The sequence below is a fragment of the Rhyacophila brunnea genome, unplaced genomic scaffold (genome assembly GCF_057557595.1).
Source record: "Rhyacophila brunnea isolate RB1 unplaced genomic scaffold, BYU_Rbru_1.0 scaffold_5, whole genome shotgun sequence".
NCBI classification, from domain to species: Eukaryota; Metazoa; Arthropoda; class Insecta; order Trichoptera; family Rhyacophilidae; genus Rhyacophila; species Rhyacophila brunnea.
The window spans coordinates 38358230-38380915 of NW_028233170.1; the positions used below are offsets into that span (position 1 = coordinate 38358230).

Below are 22686 nucleotides of genomic sequence, written 5' to 3' on the forward strand. Positions count from 1 at the left end.
TCTAATCTGAATTCTAATTGATTTGTTCTATTTCATTTAAATCATTTTTGCGACCTGTGTTTCGCCTTTTGGCATCTTCAAGCAGTATGCACACTTGCCAATGGTAAATGTATACTGGCACAATAATATTATACAGTTAATTCTCCTTTATTTATCAAATTAGTACAATAATCAATCGTCAAAACATTTTTATTAAGACGGTACTTCAGTGAAACGGCAAATAATTTTCAACTATAGGTGCGACGAAATTTTGGACTCGCTGGCAATCAGAGAGCGAAAGTCGAGCTGTGAACATGTCAAATTGCTTCGTGATGGCGACGGGGGGTATTAATTCTTAAATCGTGTAAAGATGACTAAAAAACGTTACCCATTTACTTGAAAAAGAAAACATGTCAATGAATATATTATTATTGTTATCAATAAAACAATAAACAGAACATTTAATGGACGCATGTTGAATTTTTATGACAAATTATGTTTTGTTCTGCAGGCGTCGTTTGCACAATCTTCGCGTCGCGTAGTCACGATCTTTTCAGACCATGCCTCAACTGAGGTATAGCCTTAAGACGTGAAGAAGTAAGTAGACAATCTAAAGTGCTTTAAGTGTTAAGAAATATAATAAAACAACACCGATACCCAATGTTACCTACTACAAACCTATTATAATGCCATTACTTCTAAGGAATGGAACTAGATAAAATAGTGACAACTATAACAATATTAGGTGAAAAACAAAAATAATTATTATGGTGTGACCCAAAAGTAGATAAAAAAATTGCTCCCGGCTGTATCCGAATATTTAAATACTACTAACACTCAAAATTGTCTAGTTGCCTACTTATTTACGTGATAATGTTTTCGCGATCATCAGGCCTATGTTCTAACTAGTGATATAAAGTCACCCGACGACATGACGTAATTGTGACGTCAGCCAATACACGCTCGAGGCAAGCCGCCCAACACACACTGCCAACCATAGATATTATTATGTTGAAACACCTATTTGTGTATGGGGACAATGAATAACGCCAGTATTTGACTAGCGTTATTTTCTCTAATGCTATTATCACTCCGGTAGTACGTCACAATGATGTCATATGACGTCATCTCGACCGGGCGACTAGAACTCGCAAGTTCTAACAAAGGGCCCCATTTATATAATCATAAACGAGAATTAATTAGGTACTTATATATGTTTCAATGTGCAATCACCATCGACGAGTGCGCAAAGTGCCTGAAGACGTCGAAAAGTGAAACTCGGATCTAAAAAAAACAGAATTTTAATTTAAATTCCGTCTAGAACCTCGGTCGATGGTATTAATTAATTACAAACGTTTCCACAGAATGCTTGCCAAGAGGCGATTGCTTTGCGAAAACTTACACAATATATTAGTGTCATTGTTAACATGTTCACACCATATTATGCACATTATCCAAATCTAAACATTGTCTATTAGTTATATTTATCATTATTAACTTGCAACAAGGATTTTTTGTTATCGTATTAAGTATTTAATAAGGTGAAATTAACAAAACTCCATTATTTTCTCATCTCCGCCAACATTACTTCGGTCACAATTAATTTGTACCTAATTGAAAAATTATGTCGTGTCATGAAAATGAGCTGTCACTGTTGGCACATACAAAGTCATGCTGCGAGTAATTTGAAATAATTAACAAAGCATCTGCGCGGTCATTCACTATAATTATTATATAATTTTATTATCTTTTTAAATTTAACAGTTTTCAGAATCAGTTTGCTACTTCCTAGTAATGTAAGCCATGTGGAGACAACGAACTCATTTACTCAAACAAAATTTAACAACAGAAACGTTGGTTATTTACCATTCCATTGTATTATTTCCAGCGCTCGAAATGGAAAAGTTTACGAACCGGAGCGCTCGACAATTTTCTGAAGATATTTACATAATTATAATTTTATATGTATTTTATATCAATAAGTGTGTTAGATTTTTTATTATATGCCATATCTAGACTCAGATGGTCAAATTATTTTTTCCACGAGACGGAGGGATAACTTTACCGATTTCACGAACAGGAATGGCGCTCCGGTGCGCTCCGGTCCATTTCGAGCCCTGATTATTTCTATACTATGATTAATACACAATATTATAAAATCTAAATTATTTTCGGCATGTTTCTGTTTTTATCAACAATATATGAAATAGTACGTCCGTTTTCTTTCAAACTTTGTTCAGAAGGTGTTAACTCTATTCAAACCAATTACAATGGAAGAAAATTATATTATTTATCACGTGACCTAAGTTCCCACGATGTGACATTGCAATTATTAGTTTAAAATTATATCAACTCCAAATTTGAAGTTTTTCCAATAATTTATAAAGACATTTATATTCTTAAATGTTTTTAACGAATTACCTTTCAATTGAAACGTTAAAAATTCTTTGTCATTTTGTTTACATTATAGCCAAATTTGTTTTTTTGCCTTTTCACCAAACTATAAAAATGTGTATTAACTTATATTAAAATATTATTTTAAACAAAAAACTATGTTGTAAACAAACAGTCGTCTCAGCGTATATTAGAGGCAAACATTAGGTCCCCTGTAATGTTGTTTCATAGTTACATAATTTATATAAAATAATCTGTTTATTTTTTTTTTTGTTACAGAAACTGAGCAACGCTGTGTTGAAAAGGCAAAAGTGACAAGTGCCGTTCACTGCGCTACAATACTCCCCCCCCCCCCCTCCCACGTCTGAGCAATCACCCTTTCCAAATCACGCACCAACACATTAACACATTCCTCACTCTTTGTGTAGTACAATAATATTGCCATCGGCTTCCCGATAGAGGAAGAAAAGACGACGATCGCAGTGATCGCACTCACAGTCACAGAGGCAGTCGCACAACGCGCGTCGGCGGTTGCATCCAAGTGAAAACTGCAGGTCGCCCGAGTCCCCGACTAAACGATCACCGTTCATCGGCCCCAAAGTGCGCGTTGCAACTTGCAAGCCAACTTATACGAGTTCAAAATATAAAGTGAAATGTGCACTTAATAAAGTGATCGCTTCGCCGACTAACCTAGTGAATAATATATCGGGATCGGTTTCCCCGTAGTGCAGTTTAGTTAAGCCGAGTGATGACGTCACGGTCTAAGGAAAAGTTTACGGCGGCTTTCCGGAAGCTGTTCCGGTCGTCGGAGAAGATAGGCGAGGGGGAGGGTGCCGCGGGGGGACCCAGCGGATCACCTGCGCGCCGAGGTCTCCTGCGGCACGGTTACCACAGGTAAATAAACTATATTCATAGATTTAAGACTGTAAATTAAAATATTGTTATGGCGTACATAATTTATTTATTTATTTATTAAAAAATACACGTTGAGTACATAACAAATTATTACTTCAGGAAGTTCACAACATGACATTTAGAATAAAAAGTACATCAACTAGAGAAAAAACAAGGTAGAGAAGAAAAACAAAGCAAAAAAATAATTTTATAGAAAAGAAGTAAAAAAATAATAATAAAAACAACAATAATTAAAAAAAATACGAATTGAACAATAAAATAGAATTTAAAAAACACAATGCATAATGCATCGCTAAAAATGTCTACATCTCTAGGAAGTGCATTGACCAGCCGCACAGCCCTCGCTATTGATGCCTGGTGAGCCTGACATGAGGAAACAGCTTTCACCCAAAATAGGTCATGGCTGCGACCACGCATGTAATTGACGGGTGCATAAAAATTGAAATTTACCAGAATAGTTTTTAATAATTTAGTACCTATGTATTATTTCCACACTTTAACTGTTTAACTGGAGGTAATTAAGATGGTAGAGTATCCTCCACGTAACTTTGCAATTGTAGGCAGTGCTTTGTGTGTAATACGCACTGCGTATTAGTGTATTATTAGCTGATTTCATTAAATAATTAAAAAAAAAATCTATTACGAATTGCAAGGTTACGTGGAGGGTAGTATACTTATAACTGTCTATTATGATGAGCCTGTAACAACGGGCTGTTATAACGTTATGTTATAACTTATAGCTGTACATACGTCATACATATTATAATATTCAAAAGAGTCTTCAATAATCAATTGTTAGATGTATGTTATTCCCACAGAACATTCTGAGTTCCCTGGTTATTCCGTAACTTAGTTATTCCTGCATGTTACAATATCATTGGCTCATAAGAAAAGCATATGGGTCTCCATAGAGTGGAGATTATATTAACCGACTTTTCACGATGAATTATTAAATATTATTGCTGTTAGCTATTCGCTCAAACATTGGCTACTTACACTTTATAAATACACACGTTGAAAACACAACATGCATTTTATCCAGTACTGGTATCGAACCCCCGATCCACACATTCTACTAACGCTATCTGTGCTAATTTGCCACGTTACAAGTAATGGCTTTTGTAATTTTGATGAATTAACACATAATTTTTTTTTAAATATTTCAAATACCGATGTCTTGTCTTTGTCTATTTTTTTTATTTACATCATTTTTTACAACGTTTTTCTTAGCTCGTATTCTTATTTGTCCGGTGTTTGTTTGTCCGGTACAAATCTTGCAATCGATTTTTAACTAACTTACCGACTAGCTAGACATTTGAAACTTTTAAAATATATCAGAACACGATGCCAATGCATTTTTTAATACTTTTAGCCATCTTTAAGTCGAATTGATTTCATTTTCAGTTAATTCTGTTTTGTATGAAAAGTTATTTCGGAAGATATCCGTAAAAAGTAAAACTATTGTTGGTTGCTAAGTGGGTCCTAGCAACTAAATTATTAATATTAATATATACATGCGTTACTATGGAAATCAATATGACATTTCAGTATATTTCTATCAAGTACAATTTTTTTGATCGTTTAAGCTAGTCAAGTCAAGTTTATATGATTCAACAGACATTTTAAAAATGTTGTATATAAAAAGTTCTTTTTATCTTGTAATTGTTGTTATTTAAATAATATTGGAATAAACGTTCATGCACATTTTCAAAGATAAGATATCTAAAGCTATGAAATTCACTTTTCATATAAGTATAAAAATTATATGGCACAAATAAAATTATACTTGAAATCAGTAATATTGAATGCGGTGGTGTAGTAAAATAATGCAATGCGACGTGTTTTTTTTTTGCATTCTTTGGATTATACAGTTCTTGAGTTTTTACCGCGCCTCGGTGGATAAGTGGACCAAAGGGACCTACCTACTTCAAGTAAACCTTTCGCACTAGAAGTATGCATTTTCCGGTCCTCGGTTTACACGAAAAAATAATCTAAAGATATTGGTAACAGTTTTAAGTTACCTACATAAAATACGTTCGTAATATTTTGGTCTGAAAAAATATTTGAGTACCTACGCAATATTTAAGTATTCAATTAAATAACTTGCTATCATTTTTGTGTCCACACGTTAATTGGGTCGTGTCAATAATTATTTTGTATACCTATAGGTATGCTATTGTTTATTAAATAAATCAATATGAATATAATACAATGGAAACATAAATTAGCAACTACTTATAATTAAGTAAATATTTACAAAATAATTTACCGATAATACAGCGATATTAACAATATCAATAGAATTAATTTAAGCTGGCTCTACAGTCCATCCAAGTCCATGGCCTGCTGCACAACAATAATTATCTCCAGTCGATCATATAGGTACAAATACATCCTCCCTGCGTAGTGCGTGCAGCTTGACGCTACCCGCCTGTCGCCTCCGGCTGTGGCCTAGTGGCTGATTGCCTACGAATTCCTTCATAAACCGTATGGAAAGCTCTAAGCTTACAATACTAATCTTACAACGTGACAGGTCCATCTAAGTTTTCATCGGCCCACTTTTATTTTCGAATACTCAGATTTTCCTGTGTCTCCGCCATGCTCCAGATTCGAATAGCAAAGGACCGTGTAAATAAGAACAGGCATCAGGTTCAAACAATTATAATTGAACAACAATAATTTAACTCTTTTGTTTTGGCATTAACATGTAGGTATAACGTAATTAAAATAAGAATAAGTACCTTATTTTTTAAATGTTACGAAATTGAATAAAATGTTTCGACAATAATAAATTACGCTGTGAAGAATTTAATAGAATAATTGGCAGGATCGAATCTCGAGGCCTGATCAAATTATTGTAATTATTGCATTGACTCAATAGATTGAGAAAAGGTGCATTATTTCATTTTTAATGCGAAATTTTAAGTATCTACTGGAGATATGAAAAAAAATATTTTTGAAGAATTTAATTCAGCAGTTGTTTTCAAATGCGGCCACAGGTCATTTTACTTTCGATGCGACTACGGGTGTTTTTTTTTTTAAAATAAAGTATATAAATTTTAATTAATAGTACTACTTTAATGTAATAATTAAATCACAGAATTGACAACAAATAAAATTACATAACTTTTTTAATTTTGAAAAATCTTCTAGCATTAGGCACTAATTGGCTGCATGTATTTTCCAAGTGATTAATAATGTTTCACACCGACAGACACTAATTCATGAACAAAAAATACAAAATATCTACTAATTATTTATGACAGATGACGAAATTAGTCACCTGAATGTTAAATGATCGCCTGATTATGTATTTCAATGACTAAACCTAATGGTGGATATTTACTAGTCAATTAAAAGTCTATTCACAGAACGGAATTAAAAATGATAATAATTGTTTCCCGAGGCAGAATGCTAATAGTTCCCATACAACTAATTGTTACTTGATTTCGACATTTCTTAAATTTATTATAAAGTAAATAATAGTCCAATTAAATTTAATATTTCACAATACATCTAGTCGTTGTTATATGGGAAAATAAACGAACATTGCGTAATAAATGAATTCTGTAAATTATATATTTTTAATGATTAACCAAAATAGTTTCGAATCGTTTGTTAGTTTCAATAGTTTTGTTATAAGTATATAATATTTATAAATATCTTAAGAATATTTTGAAAAATATATTAGATAAAGTTAGTCAATGATAATATCTATCTAAGTACCTACTTATATTTCCAGCACATGTGATGCATCACAGATTTTTTCAATTTAATTGTATTAATTACAGACAATCAACTTTATTATGTCGTCTCATTGCAAATATAGATACCTATAATACGTCATATAGTAAATTCGCTCGATCGCTTACGACTTCATCTGCATTAAACAGAAGAAAAGTAGACATATATACAATAAATACACAGACGTATTAGTATTATCAATTGTTCGATTTCTAGGCGCACGTAAGAATGAGATTTGAGAATCGAGATGAAAGTCTACTAAGGGCTCAGACCATGGCCCCCACAAGGGGGAGCTGACAGGGCCCTAGCCTGGGGGCCCGGGCTCAGGAGTGGCCCGGCGAGGCGAGTCGACAAGATAAGTGAGATAAGCACACATCACAAATTTGCTTCACTAGTAAAAAAAAAAGTCGCCTGCGGCACTATTTTCCTTCAATAATATTATTATTTAAAATCATATGTTTGTACGATACAATTATTAATTGTGTATCAATACTCGACAACTCCATAATTCAAATGGCAGTATAATAATATACAAAAAAACACTAAATATAAACATTAATTTTACCACGTACACCATTTGGAAAACGCTACTGTAGAGCATCACACTGTCTTTATCCTAAGCGATAGGTAGGAGGGCCCGCCAAAGATCCTAGCCTGGGGGCCCACTTCAGGATGTTGGCTCAGACACACAGCACTGGAGTTGCAGCAGGTCTTGCTTGATTCCAAATGTCTCCTATTTGAATCTGGAGACCTGCGTCAACGCGCTGCAACTGCAGTCGACAATGTAGTCTGCCGTACAAGTTTCATTCATATTGGTTTAATACTTTTTGAGTTATAACCAAATAAACGGACAGACCCACCAATGTTATTATTTATATATTATTATGTGTGCAAAAGGCCCTATAAATTTCAATAGTAAATATACATTTTTATTTTAAACCATAATATAGAAACAATTTCAATTGGGAACCTGTAGATAAAGATATGACGATATATTTGTAGATATTGATTAGATAATATAAATGTCGTTATCGTTGATGTATTCAATAAAAAAAAATCCTTTCTATCGTGAATCAATGATCGTCAATTTAGTTATCCCAACTACGTACATAATAATATTATGTTTCATACTGAAAGAAAGCCGTCGGTAATTTTTTTTTATTTTCATGGTCTCTAAATTCAAACGATGTCTAAGCGAAGTACGTCTGTACTCTGTAGGGTTGTCAGAAACGGGTGCCAACCCAATAATCAGTGCCTCTATCTCTACTGCACCAAGGTTATTATACAATTTAGCAGTGGCGAAGGTTCCATAGTAGGTGATTATTTAAAGCCTACCTTATGAGAAAAATAGATGTTCAAGTAATTTAATTTAAAATAAACAAAAATACACTGAAAAATCCAAGCCAATTTAGAGTCATCTATCGTCAGAATTTAGTATTTAGTAAGGTTTATAACCAACAACCATAACTAGCGCCGTCTGGATTCAACTATATTATGAATTAATTTCATCCCTTTTCCAGCTCTGTTTTGTATGACTTCAGTCTCGTGGCGCCAATCACTGTCTGGCTTTTTATTCCGAAACCATAGGTTGTTTAGTTAGCGCTTACATCCGCTAGAGCACATTAATTCAATATAATTATTAATAAGAAGATAATTTAAAAAATAATTTCATTGGGATTCTCACATATAAATATTAATTTTTAAAAATATAAAATAATTTATCTCGCGATTTTTATCTATCAGTATACCTAAGTCTGTATTTTAAATATAGACGTATTTTAAATATAGAAGTATTTTAAAATGTCTAGTTTTACGGGTTAAATTATAAATTGTTATGGAATATATTATACACAACAACGGATATGATGATAGGTAATATATTTTGAGCGTATGTTACGTTTATAAATGTTTAGGAAAATACATAATTCAAACGAATTGCTTATTTATAAACTAATTATATCAAACTAATTGAGCTTTTGAAATTTCTTCGATTTAGTATAGCTATTCATCAGTTAAGTAGTAATATTGGGTTATCTTCTTATTTCCCGTAAATATATCTGACAAGCGTGGTTACTCCACAGCCTACCTCTTTCCAAAAGTCACCCTTCGCCACTGCAATTTAGTAACAACAATACTTAATTTTCTAAAAATTAAACAGTTATCACTTCCTTATTACTCTAATATAGTGTAGATACTAGATTTTAATGGTTGGTCAAATTACCTATGTGTTTTGTAATGGCATTCCATTAAGTAGTATAATAGCGGTTTGTAAGAATTCCAAAATGTCGTACATATACCTACATTATTTTAATAAATCAATAATAATGACAGTTATCAATCAAAACGTCAAAGAAATTCAGTTATTTATCGTATGAAAAATGCATAAAATATATGATGAAACAAAACATAATAATATCGTATATTTTAAATCTGTAGATTTATGACAATAACAAACTGAAAAGCTAAGTAATAATTTCCACTATTATGTAGGTGACAAATAAATTGAGTGTATCTTCGCGTCATAATTAAATGGAAAATAACTTTTTTAAATAATCTAAATAAAAACAATTATTCTATGTTATTTGTTGGGTTTTAATAAGTACAGGTTCTTCTGGTAATTTTCATTTAATTAAGATGCAAGTATCTGAAAACATTAAAACGATTTGTATATTGGACATGTAATCAACTTACATTGTATTAAAAAAAACACTAAGTACATGCATTTCGTGCGAGCAAGCTTCTAGGATTCGTCATGAAACAAGCCAAGTCATTCAAGAATCCAACTGTTTTACGTACACTCTATATTGTGTCGTTAGTACGGAGTATTCTTGAGTATGGGTCCATGGAGTCATTATTAGGTTTCTTATAAGCTTGTTTTATAGCGTGTTCAGAAAAAATTACTTCGTCATCTTTATTTTAAAGTTTATAATTATTTTCCTTTTGACACCTTCTCAAATGAGTATTTTCCGACTAACTTTCTTCAAGGCATGCTCGCCTTTCATTCTCTTGAAGCTCGTAGGTCACTTCTGCTCTTAAAACATTTTTCCCTGCTCTCACGTGGTATAGTTTCCAATCCTGATATTCTAGAAAATTTGAATTGTTATTCACCCGTCAATTACATGCGTGGTCGAAGCAGCCATGACATATTTTGGGTGAAAGCTGTTTTCTCATGTCAGGCTATCAATGGGCTCACCAGACACCAATAGCGAAGGCTGTGCGGCTGGTCAATGCACTCCGTAGAGACGTAGATATTTTTGGCGATTCATTATATATTTTGTTTTTTAAATTATATCCTACTGTTTAATTTATAGTATATATTTTTTTAATTATTGTTGTTTTTTATTTTATTTCTTTTGTATAAAACCATTGTTTGCTTTGTTTTTTTCTCTACATTGTTTTTTCGCTAACTGATTACTTGTAATTTTTATTCTAAATGTCATGTTGTGTACGTCCTGAATTAATAATTTATTATGTATTCAACGTTTATTTTTTAAATAAATATATAATGTGCGTTCATTGAAAGTCCAATTTTCACTAATAGGTACATCTTATTGTATAAGTATATTCATTCTAAGTTACCATAAAGACTTTTAAATAATTCTAAGTTTTAACGTAGGTACCTACTTATTTTTAATTAAAAAGAACATTTAGTTTTATTTTAAAAAAAATGTAAGTAATGCATTGCAGTTTTATAATTCACTTGCAGATGCATTACGGTCACCCTTAAGACTGGGATATCTACTGACAAGTCGAATGAAAAATACGAATGTAATATATTTTAATGCAAGCTATTACGTACCCAGCTATTATGACCTATGTTATAGGGACATCAAAAAAGTATCGATCTTTCGATACCGTTATCGGTATCTTCTTTTGATAGCAAGCAATTATTAATACTGAGTTTGCGATATTTTCAATTGCAGGTTACTGCTACTAAATTTTAATGACATCGTACTTATTGCCATTGACACGATCATCATGTTATCCAATAAATTTAAATAAATACTCATCTATGTTTTGGGCAATTTATTTCGATGTGTTTATTTTATTTTTTGTTCCATCGTTGATTGTTAAAACATGTTTTCAGTGAAGTTCTACTATAGTGTAGGAATATTATGTTATGTATTTGCAATATGGATTACATTTTTTCTTGTTGCTATTTAGAACTGAATAATGATTATTAATTTTTAACTCGTGTCAAAAAGTTGCGTGTGTCTTCATTTTCAAGAACAATGGCCGTCATGATTGCGGTTTGTTTAGTAATTTCTGTTCTTTGCAGAAACGTTCGTGCATTGTTTCTTTAAAATTTGATTACGTGCTTATATATTTTTTTGGTAACACGGTATAGTTTATTCTTTTGTCGATGGAATAAAACTGCTATTGTAATTAAAAATAAATGTACTCGTATTTACCGACGACCTTTTCGAAATCTATTTTAAGGGGCGGCTGAAGAGCTCTGTATTCAAATATAATTTAGTATGAAATGGACCTCGGCGTCGTACGCACGTTAATTTAAATCGATCTTTTGGCAAAAATCACTAATCATCGGAGATTTTATTAAAAAAATATATTATTATTACTATTGTCGACCTTCTACATTATTATTATTGTGGACAATCTTACATTATTATTTGATAAACAGCTGCACGTGTCCGCTGATCAGAAAACAGGGCTGTCAAAATAATATAATATTTGTAAAATGTTAATTTCATCATAGTTTTTAATCAAACCTGTGCAAGTACGTACTGATAACTTGGGTGGATATCGTGGCAAACATACTATTGATATATCTACGAGTATATTATTATTATAACCCAATTCAAATTGAACATAGGTTGATACTCAAATACTATTATAGTATCTTTATGATTTCGAGAAAATAATACGATGGAATATATTATATCATCATCATCATCATCAGCCTGAATCTATCCACTGCTGGATGAAGGCCTCTTCAAGTTGCTTCCACTTCTCTCGGTCCTGTGCATTGCGTTGCCACGTACTTCCGCAGAACTTTATCATTTCATCGATCCAGCGGCCTCTAGGTCTACCTTGTGGACGTTTTGTACTTCTTGGATACCACTGGATGACTAGATTTGTCCAACGATTGTCTCTTCTTCGAGCTATGTGTCCAGCCCATCTCCATTTAAGGCTTTTAATAAACTCTATTACATCGCAAACCCTTGTCTGCTTCCTTATCCACTCATTCCTCTTTTTGTCCTTTCGCGTTATGCCCAGCATGCACCTCTCCATACCACGTTGTGCTACTCTAAGTTTCTGGATCTCTCTTTTACTTAGGGTCCATGTTTCACACGCATATGTCATCACGGGAAGCACACACTGGTTGAACACTTTGCGCTTTAGGCACAGTGGAAGGTCACTTTTGAAGACATTATTCAGGCGGCCAAAAGCACTCCAGCCTAGCTTTACTCTGCGAACAATTTCATCAAATATACATCCATCTATAGATACTTGTTGTCCCAGATAGATGTAGCTTTTCACCTGTTCGAGCTGAGTGCCATTGATGAGGATCTCTTTTTGGCCTGCAAAGCAGTTGAACATGACTTTCGTCTTTGTTACATTTATTTTCAAACCTACTTTGTTGCTTACTTCAGCGAGTTCCTGCATTCTGCTTTGGAGGTCTTCTGAGTCTTGCGAGAAAATTACTATGTCATCGGCAAAGCGCAGATGACTCAGGTATTCTCCATTTATGGGGATCCCTTTGTCATTCCAGTCAAGTTGCCTGAATAAGTCTTCAAGGGTAGCTGTAAATAGTTTAGGTGAGATTGTATCACCTTGTCGGACTCCTTTGCTGATAGGAAATCTGCGCGATGGTTTATGGAGATTTACAGATGCTGTTGCGCTACTGTATATATTATTGAAAATATTTATATAGCGTCCAGGGATTCCTTGTTTTCTGAGTGCGTCGAGTATTGAACATTTCTTTATCGAATCAAACGCCTTCTCATAGTCTATAAAACCCATGCATAGTGGCAGTTTGTATTCCTGGTGGGCAAAGGCTGACTATGGCCTCAATGATGTATACCGATGCCAATAGGTATACTTCTAAAAAATGTTGAGACGCCACTGTCCAAGAAAGTCAGCAAATCCTATCTCTAGCCTCCGCGTGGCGTCCCCCGGGCAATGCAGATAATGTGCTGTATAACGCAACATAATATCTGTAGCTAATAGAGAAGGGTGCAAGGCGAAACTCTGGCGCCTTAAAACGAGAGACCTTTGGCTACGGGAAGGATCACCCAGACAGAAAAACCACACACCAACCCGTCTGGACAGCGTGGTGTGTTATGTCCAAAACCTTCATATGAAAACAAAAACTTCTAGAACCCGGCCCTCATTCTCCGGAGGCCAACCTGATACTGATCACGGCAGCGATCAGCGAAGGAAGGCAGAGGGTGCTAAAAATCCCCGGAGACCCGGAAAAGGCTGCCAACAGATGACCATTGCTACATATATTATATAATCCATATCAATTATTTGAAAACATTATATTATTTGCATGTATATAATATAGTGAAAAGGTCAGATAACTGTTTTCTCTGCAAGATAACATCAAAATTTATATAGACTTACTTAAATGAAGAATTACATTCATGAGTGAGCACGGCTCAAAGCTCAAAGTTGACTTTATATAACTAATAAAAAATGCTGTTTGTTTCTACGAATAAAAAATCACGGCAATCAGAAAGGCCGGAAAATATGGCCGACAATGCATGATACACAAACATAAAATACACAAAATTACAAACACATACGAAGTTTACCGCACACGTGCAGACCACGTGATATTTGTTTACGCAAAATCGTCGCTTTCCAAAATGGCGAATTTGGTTGCCAGTTTTTACTGCGATGAATCAATGTGTTCCTTCCCGTCTTTTTTTATTCGTAGGTTTGTTTACTATGTACACCGAGAAATTTCCATTAATAAAATCGGAAATGAGTTGGAATATAATGCAACCAAAACTGGAAAAATTCTATTATGGGTGTTTACTTTTTGAATTAGTTGACCCCAGAAAAACAGGTACATGCCACTACGTGAACCGCAGTGGATATTAGATGGACAAAACTTAAATAATATAAATATTATAAATAAAACTTAAAAAGTACAAAATAATTATGTCTTCGACAGCCCTGACGTTATTTTTTGCCTGCCAGTCTGACTGGCGAATAAAAAATAAATGTGTGTGGTGACTGTATGTTAAATATTTTTTTAGGCACTCATGATATAAATTATTTCGTCCATTGGCTTTACATAAATAATGGTAGGTACTACCTACCTATTGTTTCACTAGTTGTATAAAAGTAAAATTGCGCAATAAGTACCTATTATTTTTAATATGTTGGTCCTAAACATTAAAAATAAATACTATTCATTATTAATGTTTTTTGGATAGCACATGAAATAAAAATGTAGGTAGATATGCATTTCAACATCCTTCGTATGTTTAATTCTCGGACAATTTCAGGTTAAAAAGTTATTAATATATTATTAAGTTTATATTGTGGTAACCACATAATTGAAAATGTCACCATCATATTGGTTTCAATACTTTTTCCCAAACAGTTGATTAACAAATTGAATTTAGTAACATTTACGTACCTACCTATATTAGAAGATATTATTTTTTGGTCACCCCATTCTGTCTTCACATCGACCGTGTTTATGATTTAAATTTAATTTAGAGACCATTTACATTTGACACAAGCATTGTCGGCGACCTTTGTATATTGCTAGTAGACCAACAATTCCGGACCACATATAAAAAAATCATATTTTCAATTCTCAAGGGCAATTCTGTAGAGCTTACCCTTTATAAACATAATATTAAATATTCTTAGATTCGTGACGCAATCGGTAAACTAAACATTTTTCCAATGTCCACTCGCCCACACCTATCAAGGTATAATATTATCTAGATCACGGGTTCCCAACCTATGGGTCGCTAACTTATACAGTCAACTAAAAAAAATATTGACTATAATGCCTTGAAAACCAACTTCAGCGTTACTTCCCTGAGCTGAAAGAAGAAGAAACTACATTGACACGAAATCCATTCTCTGCTTACTTTGATGTAACCAGCATTCCCGATGAATTACAAGATGAACTCTTGGATTTGCGGAATGATTCCTCGGCACGTAACTTGTTTAATGAAAAAATGCTCACACAATAAATTCTGGTGTATTATGTATCATTCTCATACCCAAATGTGACGATGCTTGCCTTTCGAGTTTTAGTTCCATTTGTGTCTACATATCTCTGCGAGAGTGGATTTTCAACTCTTCTTCGTTTAAAAACAAAAGAAAGAAATAAATTAAATGTTCAGAATGACATGAGGTTGGCGTTAACAAAAACTCACCCGGGAATTTTGAGGCTGGTTTATAACATGCAATTTCAACCATCGCATTAAATTAATTATTAAACATAATTTAAAATAAAATTATACTAAAAAAACTATTTTCTTTGTTACCTTATTAAAAATGCCTTTTTCAATTGCATATGGGTCGCGGGTCACATGGCTTTTATAAAAAGGGGTTGCCACCCGAAAAAGGTTGGGAACCTGTGATCTAGATTATATTCTATTTTTATTTAAAAAAAAAAAAAAAACTAACTTATGTTTATTTACGTAATATATGTACTAACACAATAATACGCATTTTCTACCTTTCTTGTATGTCGATAGCTGTCATTAAAATAAAATATAGGTTATAGATAAAAATATGTTAGAATATGTGCATTTGAAATGGTATGGTATAGCAATCGGATGGTACTGTTCGGTTATCAGGAATACAGCGGAAAAAACATTTTGAAAATACCCGATATAATGGGTTATTTGTTAGTTTGGGTTAGTTTACCATACTCAAATGGAATATAAACTGAACGTGCGGCATATAATATAGGTACATAAATACGTCTCGCTGAATCCTGCATTTTTTCAGAGATGGAGTCCGACCCGCCGAAGGTGCCGCAAGTCTTCCGGGAAGTCCGGCGACGGCAGCCTTCACCAAACAGAAGGGAGCCGAACCTCCCCCGCTGCCCAAGAGCGTCAGGGCCAGGCGCCTAATGAAGGAGTTCAAAGAGATGCAGCGCCTGCAGCACAGCAGAGCTGAACCTATCTTCACGGTAATGTAACGATTCGTCACCATGCTTTACATTTTAAGTAATACCTACTGCTTACTTCTTTCCTCGATCCACGAATGACACCGTGAAACGAAACAATGCAACCCATCATACAATATTTATTATACCCACTGGCATCGGTTAATTCGCGAATCGCGATGAGTTGAAGTTGAAATTGGGAAACCATAAATTTTAACTATTTTTTTTATTCAACGAATAATTCACAAGATTTAAGTATGTCACATTCCTTTTATTGAACATACATAATTTTGAAAACACTTCTGATAAAATAATATATAACCGAGTTTCGCGCCCACACACATCGACCACAGTGCTATAGGCATGGCCCCCACAAGAAGGGAGTTGACAAGGCTCTAGCCTGGGGGGCCGGGGTCAGGAAGGGCCTGGCGTGGCGAGCCGACCAGATAAGTGAGATAAACGCAGATCACAAATTTGCTCTAATTGTAAAAAAGTCGCCTGTGTCGCTATTTTGCCTGATAATATTGATAATTAAAACTATTTGGCTGTACGATGCAATTTTTTACTGTGTGCCGATACTCGACAATTCCATAATTCAAATGGATGTACTCGTAAATGAATCGCTAAAAATACACCATATGGATAACGCTACTGTAGCGCGTCACACTGATTTTACCCTCTGGCCCGCCAAACATCCTAGCCTGGGGGCCCGCTTCATGATGTGGGGGCTATGGCTATAGGTATACTATCGAATTGCGATAAATTTTAACTAATGCCTCTTACAATACTCTCTGAAGCGCTTTCAAAATTGAGTTACTATTGGCAATCGGCTTTTGTATTTTAAAGAAAAGTAAAGAGAAATCAAAAACTTTCCGGGCTGATCGACCTAAGTACGTTCGTTGAACATTGCCGGTCCATTTTTGTCAGGAATTTTTCATCATTTGAATTATGTATATACACATAAGAAATTAATAACTATACGTACAATGCGGTTCTTAGTGCCAATTTCCATTGTTACTTGTTAGATAAACTGCGCAGTGTGTTTGTTAGTTAGATAACTTGTATTTTTTTATTTCCACTGATCCACCAGCAAATAATAATTAATATCCGTGCGTTGTGAAAAAAATAGTTTTCTATCTGTATCCGTAATAAAACGATAATTTTACAACTTATGTGGGTACTCAATATTTAGGTACATTGACGTATAAATTAAACTAGATTATAATGAGAATGAGTTTACTTGTAGATATGTAGGTATTTGTAGGTATATACTAAAAATTCGAAACGACCGTATAAATTGATAACTTTATTTCAATTATTAATTATTTTTACTGTTCATTCTTGGTAGAAAGACATATTATTAGAAAAAAATGACAAACGACTTTTTATAATGTTTAGCTATAAGTTTGTTTGTATTTATTCTAGAAAATGTGAATATAGATCCAGGAACGGATTCGTCCTCACGGACATTGTCGGAGTTGTTTATTTTTTACAACGTTTTTATTAGCTCGTATTCTTATTTGTCCGGTACAAATCTTGCAATCGATTTTTAACTAACTTCCCGACTACCTAGACATTTGAAACCTTTAGAATATATCAGAACACGATGCCAATGCATTCTTTTAATACCTTTAGCCATCTTTAAGCAGAATTGAATTCATTTTCAGTTAATTCCGTTTTGTATGGAAAGTTATTTCAGAAAAATCCGTAAAAAGTAGAAGACTATTATTGGTTGCTAGGGGTCTGGGGTCCTAGCAACTAAATTATTAATATATACGTGCGTTACTATGGAAATCAATATGAAATGTCAATATGACATTTCAGTATTCTATGATCGTTTAACGCTTTCGCTGCTGAATAGATAATGAGATTTTAATTGCCCCCTTTAAAATGCACGTTAATTACATCGATCGGCCGCCTGGTCATTACGCACCGTGTGCGTCTTCCGCGTCCAAAGTATTAAGCTAGTCAAGTCAAGTTTATATGATTCAATAGAAAATTTAAAAACGTTGCTTATATAAAAAGTTCTTTTTATCTTGTAATCATTTTAATCTAATAACACTATTACTAATATATTGTGTTCGGTATTATATGTACCTAACTAGTGTATAATAGCGAAGAATTTAAATACATATAATGTTTATTACTTATCGACATTTTTGAAAAATAAAATTATTTTTTATTAATAATTCATATTTTGTACCTACGATCAATTTTGTCACATTCCCGAAATTTAGATTACCTGCGTGCATACTAAATGTATAATTCAATCATAATTTACGTTATACCATAGTAACATTTATTATTATATAATATGCAAATGTGTTGCAGTGTATATTAATATATGTGTAGTACGTATATGCAGATAGCATTACATACAAGTTTGATCACGTACTCAGTATTTGTCTCACTTTCTGTTTTCTACTTAATATCGTGATCAATATACATATATACATATAATTATATACGTATACTTACTCATAAGTTAAACTAAAATCTATTTTGTCATCCATTAGCTTGCGATAATTCACATGTTGTACATGGGGGTAGCAACAAGGTACATAATATTAACTGAAGATCAATAACTTTTTAAATTTCATGAGCGATGACCTAGACATAAACATAGATAATATAGCTATAAAACTATCAAAATAATAATATTTTGTTAAAAAATTTATGAATCTTAGTAGGTACTATACTATAAATAATAATAACATTGTAAATTCGTTAATCTACAACTTTAAACAGTAAGGCCCGTTTCAGACGGGACACCGATGTCGCGCTCGATATAATATAGGAGGCCTTCGTATTCGAATAAAGAGGCCTTTCTATTATGTTTATGAACGCCCCAGAGCTAATGAGTCAACGCGTGTCTGGTACACTTTTCCGTCGGCCGCTACATTCTCAAGCCGCCGATACACTTGTTTTTATTACCGCAGCCAGTTTTATGTTCTAATTTATAACGCGAAATTATGTGTTGACTCATTAGCAGTGGGGCGTTCATAAACGTAATACAAATGCCCCTTTATTTGAATACAAAGGCCTCCTATATTATATCAAGCGCGACACCGGTGTCCCGTCTGAAACGGGCCTAACGCCCCGTGGGGGAAATGTAGACCACGTAATACATAGGTGTGACACCAAAGAGACATTATAGGGAACGGCAAATCAACGAAATAATGCGAATACTACAACTACCCACCTAAAGAAGATTTCGTGGAATTGTGTAGAATTTTCACATGAAGCAGTCATATAAAGTATCCGAGTGCTAAAAAGCAGTCGGTGTTTTAAGAATTTTTGTTTGTGTTTTTCTAAAAGTAATGAATTTAATAAAATACGATGTAAATTTAAAACAGTAGGGAGATTGTAGGCTGTATTTTGAGTGTAATTGTGAGTATATTTTGATGATACGTGTTTAATAATCCATATTTCTAATATTATTTAGATATTGATTACTTACACCTATTTTGAATATGCAGGAAGTCCTCAATCAAAATTTTTATCAATGGAAAGATAATCTCGGTTACAATATTCGGCTTCATAAAGAAATGTGAAAGTATCACCTTTTCCGCTCAGGTTTCTTTACAAAATTGGTAGTTTAGCCATTAGCACTAGATCAACCCATTAGATCAATGTCTTGTATTCAAATACACATATTCATATATGCAATTCGCGTAAATATAAGATTCTATATGAGTCTGCCATATTTCACATAATAAAATAACATCTTCTCTTCCACCTTGTCACGACCCAATATTGGGGCATAGGGCAAGCATAAGTTCGCACCACTTCCCTCGATCCATCGCCAACTCTTGCGCCTCCCGCCATGTCAGACCTACAGCACGTAGGTCGCTCCTGTAGCACCGCTGCAGGGTGAGGGAGGGCCGGCCAAGGCGACGGAACCCTTGATGCTGTGCCAAAAGGGTACGAAGTGTCGCACTCTTTGGCGGCATCCGGAATACGTGTCCCAACCACGTAAAGCGTCTCTTCGTGATAACCTCAATCACCGAAGGCTGTTGTGTCTGCTCACGAACTCGAATGTTTGTAACGCGGTCGTACCAATGTACCCCTAAGATTCGGCGGAGACATCGATTCTCAAAGCTCAAAAGCCGAGAATCTTGAAGCTTAGTAAGATGCCATGTCTCACAGCTATACAGAAGCACAGGTAGCAGGCACGTGTTAAGCAACCGACATTATTTAGTCCTCACAGAATACAGCCTTGACCTCCATATGACTCCAAGTTGGTTGAATGCACATCCTGCCATACCCATGCGGATTCCAAGCTCACTAGAAATACCACCATCGTCGGCAACCGTGGCACCCAAGTATTTGAACCTGGACACCAGCTCGACGGGCAGACCGGAAACCCGCAGAGGAGTGTCGGTGTCGATGCATGCAGCACTGCACACGGATTTATTCTTAGCCGCATTCAGATGAAGACCCACACGTTTCGAGTTCGCGGCGAACCTGTTCACGGTTACCTCCAACCGTTCGATCGTCGAGTCAAACACGACTGCGTCATCTGCATACTCCAGTATCCATCAGTATACATCAGTATCCCACTGTCGGGGCGAACCGTCTTACGCATTATGAAATCCATCACGATGATAAAAAGAAAGGGCGCAAGTACACATCCTTGCTTGACTCCTGACGTGATTTCAAAGAGGTCAGAGGATGTTCCATACAATATACTTATTCATCATCATCATCATCGGCACTACAACCCAATGTGGGTCTTGGCCGCCTCCAGAAAATGTCTCCACTCCCCTCTGTCTGCCGCAAGCTCCCTCCACCGCCTTAGTCGCAAGGATGCTATGTCTCTTTCTATACAGTCCAGCCACCGCAGTCTAGGTCTCCCGTCCCTCCTTTTCCCTTCTGGTCTGTTGAAGAGAAGCCTCTTTGGTGATTGGGTGTCATCCTTGAGACATGGCCTGCCCAACGAAGTCGCCCCACTTTCACGTGTGAGACTACAGGGGGATCTTCATACAACGCATATATTTCATGGTTGTACCTTCCTCGCCACGTGCCATCCTCCTCACATAGAGCTCCGAAGACTCTTCTTAATATCTTTCTTTCAAAGATATCCAGCTTCCCCTCATCTTTTTTTGATAAAGCCCAGCAATATACTTATTCACATTTACTAATTAAGCTCGCCTGAGAATCGATATATTTCAAAGCATTTAAAATAATTATGTGTGTGTATTTTAATTTATTAAAAATATTAAATTTACTTACTTAATTTAATATGCATATAAAAACTTGAGCATTTCTACTATATCACAAAATGAATTATTAAAGCCGGAAACATTGGTGTCTCATCACTCATCACTCATCACTCATTCATGATGATATTAAATTTGTTCGCCAATGTATAATAAATTACGGTATGTACAGTAGGTACCTACGTGATACGTACAAGGCATTTTCCGCTTAGGTACAATGGCCCTGTTTGGAAAACGTCCTGGAATAATATTTTCCCCTAGTTTCCGGTCTGAACGGAAAATAAGTACTCTTATTTTAGGGGAAATGTTTGTTCATTACAAGCGGACATAATCCTTTGAAACACTCAAACAGCACGTGTGCTTATGCTCAGTTAGTCACCCCATTTTCCCACAAACTGGACGAACAAACTATGAAAATAATTTTCAAACAACTTTATACCTTATATCGTGTAGATACTGTAATGTGTTTTAATAATTACTCAAGTATTATAATTATTTTTGAATTAAATGTAAAATAATATCAGCAATTTTATTTTTTGTGTTTTTATCGAGCTTTTATTTTTAACGAGGGGGTTTTCCAGATGGTAACTGTCCTAAAGCCTTGCCACATAGTATCGACAATATTAAATGAAATGTAAATTTCGATAGGTATGTAACTACATACATAAAAATCTCACATGTGACAATAACTTAAAGTAATTAACTAAGAGCGTAATGCAGAAACATTTGTCATAACTAAAATTTCCTTAGCAGAAAACACTATGCAGAAACATTGTCCTTAGTTAAGATCATTTATATTGAAAATAATACCATATTTAAAAATTCTCTTTCCTATAGTTTAGGTAAATTATTTTATAATTAAACGATGACAAAAATATGACAACTGCATTTTATAAATGCAATAACTATAAATACATTTTAATATTTAATTATAATACTCTTATGTTTCCGTTATAAGTAATTATACGTGATTCCACAGGCATCGCAAGATATTTTTTTAACATGGTAACACAAGCGTCAAGTGTCATTTTATCATCTGGCATCTTGTATTTCTGCGGGCTGGCGTATAAGTAAAATAATATTCTGCAAGTACATGCTAAACGAAATAACACTATCAATATCCATATTGAGATACATTGTTAAATGAATTTGAGTGTATGGACTGTTTTATAGACATGCGAATTTATTTTGACAGCAGCAGCTGTCAGTGGTAAATGGTAATACAGAAGGGGACGTGTTCATAACAAAAGTAGTCTATGGTTAAGGATTCCTTAACTCTATACTCAGGACTGTCTATAGTTAAGTCATGCTTTTCGG

At 34.4% G+C, this 22686-nt stretch overlaps 1 protein-coding gene across 1 annotated transcript in view; it reads left to right on the forward strand.

The window, feature by feature from the left end:
- LOC147066389 (ubiquitin-conjugating enzyme E2Q-like protein 1) overlaps nt 1-22686 on the forward strand; it is a 153951-nt gene that overhangs the window by 118785 nt on the left and 12480 nt on the right. The window contains exons 3-4 of the mRNA XM_085956148.1: nt 2653-3267; nt 15988-16171. Of these exons, the coding sequence (XP_085812274.1) occupies nt 3122-3267; nt 15988-16171 (330 nt within the window). The 5' untranslated portion in view covers nt 2653-3121. The remainder of the gene's footprint in view (nt 1-2652; nt 3268-15987; nt 16172-22686) is intronic.